The sequence below is a fragment of the Nematolebias whitei genome, chromosome 13 (assembly GCF_014905685.2).
Source record: "Nematolebias whitei isolate Nwh7 chromosome 13, NemWhi1, whole genome shotgun sequence".
In the NCBI taxonomy this organism is placed as follows: Eukaryota; Metazoa; Chordata; class Actinopteri; order Cyprinodontiformes; family Rivulidae; genus Nematolebias; species Nematolebias whitei.
The window spans coordinates 956,408-965,086 of record NC_056510.1 but is presented as its reverse complement, the minus strand read 5'-3'; the positions used below and the strand labels follow the sequence as shown (position 1 = coordinate 965,086).

Here is an 8,679-nt window from a genome sequence, read left to right as displayed (position 1 = left end):
ATCACATGACTCTCATCACATGACTCTGTCTCTGATCACATGACTCTGTCTCTGATCACATGACTCTGTCTCTGATCACATGACTCTCATCACATGACTGTCTCTCATCACATGACTCTGTCTCTGATCACATGACTCTGTCTCTCATCACATGACTCTGTCTCTGATCACATGACTGTCTCTGATCACATGACTCTCATCACATGACTCTGTCTCTCATCACATGACTCTGTCTCTCATCACACGACTCTGTCTCTGATCACATGACTCTCAGGCAAGTTTTTTTTTACTGGTATTATCGTGAACGACATGATATGGCCCAGACTAGAACCACAGAGAACTCTGGGAACGGTCCAATGGGCCCAGACAGATCACATCACACAGCAATATTAACAACCATCCATCATCTTTACCCGCTTCTTCCTTTTTGGGTCAGGGTGGTCACTGGTGCCCATGTCCAGCAGTTATTATGCAAGAGACAAGGTATACCTTGGACAGGTCTCCAGTCCATCACAGGGACACTTAAGGACAATTCAGAGTCACCAGTCAGTCTAACATGCATGTTTTTGGTCTGTGGGAGGAAACTGGAGTACCTGGAGAAAACCCACACAGGCACGGAGAGAACATGCAAACTCCACCCAGAGAGACCCCCGGCCAGGACTTAAACTGGTGACCTTCTCACTGAAGAGGCAGAAAACCAATCCTTTAAACGACGTGTCTAGATGAACTTTGAATAAAATCTGAGAACCCTAAGGAAACCAACACTGTGATTAGCACACAGGCTCAAGGGAAACCTGGAAAACTACTGTCAGTCCAGATGTGTCCAGCTGCAGCCTGAATTGAAAAAAGAAAAATCCCAGGTTCAATCCCCAGTTTGGACCTGGGATTTTCTGTGTGGAGTTCCCATGCTCTCATGGTTTCCTCAATCACCCTGCACGTCCACGTTCAGGCCCAGGAGGACCTTCTGCGGTGTCCGCGGGACACGGCTCGGTAACGCTTAATAAACGATACGACGCAGCGTCACGACGGCACACTGCAGAAAAGACGGTTTATAAATATAGAGGATCGTTCTTTACACTCAGACTGCTCAATATTAGAAAAACGTGTAGTTAGGGCTGGAAAACAACTCAATATCGATAGATGTCACGATATACTTTTATTCAGTAACGGTGATATGAGTTTGAAGCACATGTTCCATATTTCGATATGATTACAGCGTTTCACTGACGCAGTTCTTTTTGTGTCCGGGTCGAAGCGGCAGCTTCAGTTTCAACCCGGACACAAAAAGCTGCGACACAAGTACGTGAGTGCGTGGAGACGTTACGCACAACTCGAGTCCACAAGGCGTTAGCGGTTTTGTATCTTTTCAGAGTCAGAGTCTCTTTATTGTCATTCGCACCTCATGTGGTACATGTGGTGGAGCGAAATTATGTCCACAGGGTCCCAGTTACATCCAACAATAAAATGTCTAAGAAAAACAGGAATAACATCTAAGATATGAACTAAGAAAAACATCAACTAAATATACACTAAGCACTCATAACATAAAACATTGAACATCAGCACAAACATGAACATGAGTCTGTGAGCAGATGTGCACGCATGAACACATCAACATTGAAACAGATCAGCAGCAACATGAAACAGATCGGCAGCAACATGAAACAGATCAGCAGCAACATTGAAACAGATCAGCAGCAACATGAAACAGATCAGCAGCAACATGAAACAGATCAGCAGCAACATGAAACAGATCAGCAGCAACATGAATTAGATCAGCAGCAACATGATATGGTTTTTCACAGTGATTATTCTAGTTAGAGATTCATGAGTCTAACAGCCTCAGGGTAGAAGCTGTTCCTCAGTCTAGTGGTTCTACACTTAATGCTCCTCAACCTCCTTCCTGAGGGGAGTGGGGCAAAAAGTGTGTGTGCTGGGTGAGTGTGGTCCTTCATGATGCAGGTGGCCCTCTTCCTGCATCTGGAGGTGTAGATGTCTGTGATGGTGGGGAGACTGACTCCAACATCTTCTGTGCAGCCTTCACCACTCTCTGCAAAGCTTTTCTTTCTGCAGCTGTGCAGCCTCCATGCCACACGTTGATGCTGGAGCACAGGATGCTCTCCACTGCACACCTGTAGAAGGAGGTGAGGACTGAGCTTCCAGACCAGCTCGTCTCAGCCGTCTGAGGAAGTAGAGTCTCTGATGAGCTTTCTTGATCAGGCTGGTGGTGTTGTTGCTCCAGCTGAGGTTGTTGTTCATGTGTACACCCAAGTACTTGTAGCTGGAGACCACTTCCACCGCAGATCCTCTTATGTTCAGGGGGGTGTAGATGTTTTTGTTCCTTCTGAAGTCCACAATCATCTCCTTTGTCTTCTTCACATTGATGTGAAGGTTATTCTCTTTGCACCAGCTCTCCAGGTGTTCCACCTCCTGCCTGTAGCTGGACTCATCATTGTTTGTGATGCATCCCACCACCGCTGTATCATCTGCAAACTTTACAATGTGACAGCCTGGATGGGTAGCTGCACAATCATATGTGAGCAGAGTAAACAGGAGGGGGCTCAACACACATCCCTGAGGAGAGCCAGTGCTGAGGGTTATGGTGGAGGAGGAGAAGTTGTGGATCCTCACTAACTGTGGTCTGTTTGTTAAAAAGTCTAGTACCCAGTTGCAGATGGAGGGGCTTAGTCCTAGTGTGGATAGTTTGTCCATCAGGGTTTGGGGGATCATGGTGTTGAAGGTGGATGTGAAGTCCACAAAGAGCATACGGACTTAAGAGTTTTTCTGCTCCAGGTGGTTGAGTGCAGTGTGGACCACAGAGGAGATTGCATCCTCTGTTGATCGGTTCTCACGGTATGCATACTGATGAGGGTCCTCGTTGATGTTGATGGTTGTTTTGATGTGAGTCATGACCAGTTGTTCGAAGCATTTAGCGACTATCAGGGTGAGGGCCACTGGCCGATAGTCATTCAGACCAGTCACTGTAGAGCTTTTTGGTACTGGGATGATGGTGGCAGTCTTCAGGCAGGTGGGAACTGTCTCCAGGGTAAGTGAGGTGTTAAAGATGTCTGCCAGCACCTCACAGAGCTGATCAGCACATTCCTTCAACACTTTTCCAGGGATGTTGTCTGGGCCAGTTGCTTTGTGCGGATTAATCCTCCTGAAGGTCCTCCTTACTTCTGCTGAGGTTTATTTGTGCTGAGGTTTATAATGATCTTGTTCTTTTTTATACTCGAGTACTATTACCTTTGTACCTGTTGATATACACACGCAGACACACGTTTATAATGTTGATAAAAACATCATTAAAAACAGAAGAAGGTGTTAGCGGTAGCAGGCTAGGCTCATTTCCAACAACCGTTCAGTTTTCTCTTCAAAATGAGTTCCCGTGACCGTCACAACGTGACTGAACAAGGTTTCACAAGCCAAGAGAAATCAGAGGACGTCAGTGAGGAGAGGAAAGACCCATGTGTCGGTGTGGAAGTGGTTCGGCTAGCTAAGATCGAGAAACTGCAGGTTTCAGTCAGTGAGCTGCAGAATGTGACGGAGTCGTTCCAACTAGCGGTGAGAACCTCCGACTTGAGTTTCCACTCGAGGACAGAATGTGCTGAGAGTCAGAAGATGAAGCACAATAAAAAGTTTGAGCCAACGTGTCCCTCAAACAACAACAGGTTATGTTCTTCTTTAAACTATTAATATTGACAAAACAGAGTTTTATGTTAATTTGACGGTGATTTCCATTTTTTTAAGATTAAACACAAATAAAAGGTGAACATTAATTTATTTGTACAGTTTTTCTGAGGCTTTTATATTGTTCACATCAATATCGAATTATATCGTTATCGATGGAAATTAAGAACTATATTGTGATCAAAGTTGTCCAGCCCCTCGTGTAATAACACTGTTTAATAATGTGGTGATAATATTCACACGCCTCTTCTGCCTTCATGTAAAGCAGGTGTGGGCATCAAGGCCACGCTGGTCTGCACAACATGAAGGATCATGGGAGATAAAATGGATGGTGAACACAGTCTGTGGAGATACTGATCTGTACTGACCATGTGACACATGGTGCTCTGTACACAAACTCTTATTTTTATGGACAGACCTCAGTAAGACTCTTCATCTAATAATTACACAGATTGGGTTTTAAACAGATTGAACCCTGAACGTGCACGAGCCGACAGCTGCACCATGAAACCTGTTCATGTTTGTGGTGCAGCCGGTGCAACACAAGGAGCTGCGACATGGACGGACTGGATCAGGCTGGAGAGCGGAGCTTCTCTTCTCTCCTCAAGAAGAAGTCATTGAAAACGGACAGCCTCAGATCAAGTCTGCCTTATTTCAGCTTTAAGAGAAATGAGCCGTTCAAACCGACCTGTGATCAAAGCTGCAGGAGACGAGGGACAAGTAGATTCATCCCGAGAGCCCACCCGCAGGTAAATCAACCGAGGAACGCTTGTGAAGCCGTGATCGTCTCTGTGGAGCTGCTGCTTCATCGTCACACGGAAATATTCAGTGTAACACCGAGCTTATCCTTGTGCCGTCACGTGTTACCGACTGTCACTTTCACTTCAGACAGTTCAAAGTTCACTTTTAAACAGGACTCTCCGCTTCAACCACAACATCTGCAACATGCACAGCTCCAGCCATGCATGTGTTGAATAAACTTCATTCCATGTAGCGGCCATCTTCAACTGGGTCCACTCCAAATGCACATCAGTATATGACATTTATCCAGTAGATATTTTGTTAACAGAACTACTAACAGCTAAAAGTAGACACTAATAAAATTCATGGGGCTCTTTTGACGTGTTGTTAGTTGTTTGCAGGTGGTAAAGGTTAACATTTTAAATAAAGACAGACAACACAAGACCTGGTCATGAACACAGTTTGAAAACATCAGTCCCAGTGAACTTCAGAGCTTCAGCACATTTTCCACCTGAGCCTGAGGTCCCTGCTCTGTGGAAAACATCATGTCTGGTCCCGGGGCTGACCAACAACCACCCAAACTCTCAGTGACTACAGACCTGTGGCCGTGACATCACATGCCATGAAGTCACTGGAGAGGCTGGTCCTGAAGAACATCAGATCAGTGGTGGAACCATACCTGGACCTCCTCCAGTTTTCAGACCAGCCACACACTGGAGTTGATGACATCATCTACCTGCTCCACAGACACACACCTGGACAGGGCAGGCAGCCTGTCAGAGTCATGTTCTTTAACGTCTCCAGTGCTTTGAACACCATCAGACCTGCTCTGCTCTGCAGCAGCTCCTGGACATGCAGGTGAAGGACTCGCTGGTCACCTGGATCAGAGACGACCTCACAGGTCGACCACAGTGTGTGAGGCTGCAGTACACCTGGGACACCATCTGAGCAGCACAGGGGCTCCTCAGGGCACGGTCCTCTCACCGTTTCTGTTCCTCTACACCTCAGACTTCAGGTCCAACTCAATCCTGCATCTGCAGAAGTTCTGGATGACTCTGCCATTGCACCACTGGTGACCAGGAAGCTGAATACAGAGGTGTGGTGGACAGAACCACCTGCAGCTCAATGCTGGAAAAACTAAAGATCTGCAGGTGGACTACAGGAAGAAGATCAGCCCCCCAGCCCTATCAACATCAAGGGTTCTAAGGTGGACACTGTGGACTGCTACAAATACCTGGGGGTCGACCTATAAACTGGATTGGACAGCTGACACCAACTCCCTCTACAAGAAAAGGCAGAGTCGCCTTTTTTTTTCTGAGGAGACTCAGGTCCTTTAAACATCTGCAGGACCATGCTGCAGATGTTCTACCACTCAGTGGTCTCCAGCGTCTTCTTCTACTCTGTGGTGTGCTGGGGCAGCAGGGTGAAGAAGGCTGATGCCAACAGACTCGATAAGCTCAACAAGAGATCTGGTTCAGTTCTGGGAGTGGACCTGCAGGCTCTGACAGAGGAGTCTGAGCAGAGGAGTCTGAGGAACCTGCTCCAGATCCTGAACAACACGTCCCCCCCTGCATGACACCCTGGACTCTTCCTGCAGCACCTTCACTCACACTGAGACCACCAGGTGCTCCACAGAACAACACAGGAAGTCCTTAATGTTTCCGTCTGCACCCGACCTGTTCAGAACTTACTGAGGGGACTTTTTTATCTCTTGTGTGAATCCTTGTGTCTGTTCCTTTGAACTGAAACTCACTTCAATTCGATTCAGTTTATTTATATAGCTCCAAGTCACAACAGAAGTTATCTCAGGCCAGGACACTGAACAGAAACATTCATATCAAATCATTTTTTAACATTATTTAAATTATTAACTCTGGCACAACAATTTTCTGCGGGATCAATAAAGTTATATCTTATCTTTATGTCTGACGATGTTAGTCCCCCCCCTAAAAAAAGAGCAGACACTGCGCATGCGCTGAAGTCCCGACTCGTATTTCAGCGAGGCCGCGCTGCCCCGCCCACGACCCCCGCCTTCCTCGAAGCATCGCGTGAGAGCAGCAGCGACTCTGCGCGAGGACAAGCAGTCCGTGCCAGATCCACCGTTTCTTAAGGTGGTCCGAAGTCTGAGCCGCTTTCAGGAGGCGGCCCAAGTTTACTGAGATGATTAGATTAACAATAATCCGACTGTTGTATCCATAATCCGATATTTCCAACCTTTCTGCTGGAGTCAAGCAGTTAACATGGCGACGACAGAAAAGCGCCGCGGTCCACCTTAAGCCACGCTGCCTCCATTTTCAACACGATTTCACAACTTTGCTCGGAGTTGAGAAAGATCCAGAAAGCGCTGCGAACAGCACGAATGTAGCCGGACTCACTGCTTGAGGACGGGCTTCTTCCTCTTCTTGTTGGCGTAGGTTCCCGGGTTGTTATACATGGTGCCGCTCAGTTCGGTCCAACTTGCCTCCCTGCCGCCGGGGACCTGCTGGACGGCTGCCGGGCTCTGCGGCTCCCCGGGTCCGCTAGAGTCGGCCTGACCTTGGTGGTGATGCGGGTCCAGACTCCCGAAGTCCAGCGGAGGATCAGAACTGTGGAGGACCAGAGTGGGTCCAGGTCCAGGTCCAGCCCCTTCTCTCTGGATAGACGACGCCGCCTTATTATTACAACACACACGCGCACGCACACACACACGCGGGGCGTTTTCAGGAAGTGTGCTCAGATTTAAGGTGGAGCGAACTGTTCATGTTTCAGTCCGAAGCGCTCAGAACTACAGGTCACTAACTGGACTGTACCTATACAGCTCCTTTCCATCTAGTCAGGGTACTCAAAGCTCTTTGCAAGACTCTGTACCTACACATGTACCAGCCAGTTTCACACCCATCAGAGGGGCCTCGTACAAAGACCTTAACAAACCCCTACTGTGAGGTGTGATAGGTCAATCTGCATGTGTATCTTATCTCTGCTTTATAACCTGAACCCCACACGCTCTGCTCTTGGAATTGAGAAAGCTTCTCGGATGAGGAGCGAAACGTCTTCTGTTACAAATAAAGTCCAGTTGTTTTTGTATTGAACGCTTTTTGAATTTGTGTTTGCTAAGACTGAGCTTTAAGGGCCATCTTGAAATGGACTGACATAAGAAAAAAATTCTTAAAAAATATTCAAAAACATTCACATACTTTATAAAATGTCAGTTAGTACAAGTTCTCTGTCTAAGGAAGCCAGCAGATTGAGTTGAATCTTTGCTTTGTCACAGTCCTGAGCAGAACATTGGTGACAGTTGGAAGGAAAACCCCCAACAGAACCGGGCTCAGGATGGGCAGTCATCTGGTTTGAGAGGACAGGAATGATACACAGGCAAACAGGAAGTCTTACAAACTGAGCAAAGTACAAGGAGGAGACCTCCAATACCCCTGCCCTGAGACCACTCTGAAGGGGGTGCAAGCTTCAGCAGGTGAGCACCTGTTCTCACAGAAACTGAGGAGACTGGAAGCTCTACAGGAATATCCATGCCTCTAGAAAGGTATACATTTATCTGTAAGCATTAAAATGCTTGGTAACTCAATATCCTGGACTATCGATGTTATTCGATTTATGAGCAAGGCTGAAAATGTTCGATTTCATAAGCCGTGCTCCACAGCCAGGTTTATTGCTGGCTCTCATATTTATAACATCATTGGGCTCCTCTGAAGAGCTTAGGGCAGGGCTCGTCAACTGGCGGCCCATTTCCGGCACGTGGGTGACCAAACCGGCCCACTTCATTATATATATATAAAAAAAAATTATAATTTTTTTGGGGGGAGGGGGTGTTCTGGCTTTTGGGTTGTGTTTATTACATTTATGATTCAATGCAATAAACCAAATTTAAAAGGTAACAGATCAATGTAAACTTTTGTTTAAATAATTATGTAATGACTGGATGTCCGGCCCCCCAGCTGTTGGCTGTCAGAAACTGTGGCCCCCTGAGCAGTCTTGTTGAACAGCCCTGGTTTAGGGACTGACAGTACCTAAGGTTCTAAAAAAGTTCATTCTGGTCCTCTGGACATTCAAAAAACAAAGCAAAAAAAAATGTAGAAACGTTTCGTCTCTCATCCTGAGGACTTCCTCAGTCTGAGGTGCTGTATTCAGCTCAGTCTCTTAAATAGCACCTTCTCAGAGTGGATCAACCAGTTTTGCTGCTGACAACCAGAACCAACTGATCACATGCTCAAGAAGGACCATCAGCCTAACAATGGATCATTAGCACCTGATGGC

The 8,679-nt window shown here is 46.8% G+C and overlaps 1 protein-coding gene across 1 annotated transcript in view; it reads right to left on the bottom strand.

The window, feature by feature from the left end:
• Positions 1-7,103, bottom strand: part of LOC119419438 (aryl hydrocarbon receptor) — a 92,535-nt gene extending 85,432 nt beyond the window's left edge. Inside the window, exon 1 of the mRNA XM_037686740.1 lies at positions 6,807-7,103. Within this exon, the coding sequence (XP_037542668.1) occupies positions 6,807-6,865 (59 nt within the window). The 5' untranslated portion in view covers positions 6,866-7,103. The remainder of the gene's footprint in view (positions 1-6,806) is intronic.
• Between the last annotated feature and the right edge of the window lie 1,576 nt (positions 7,104-8,679).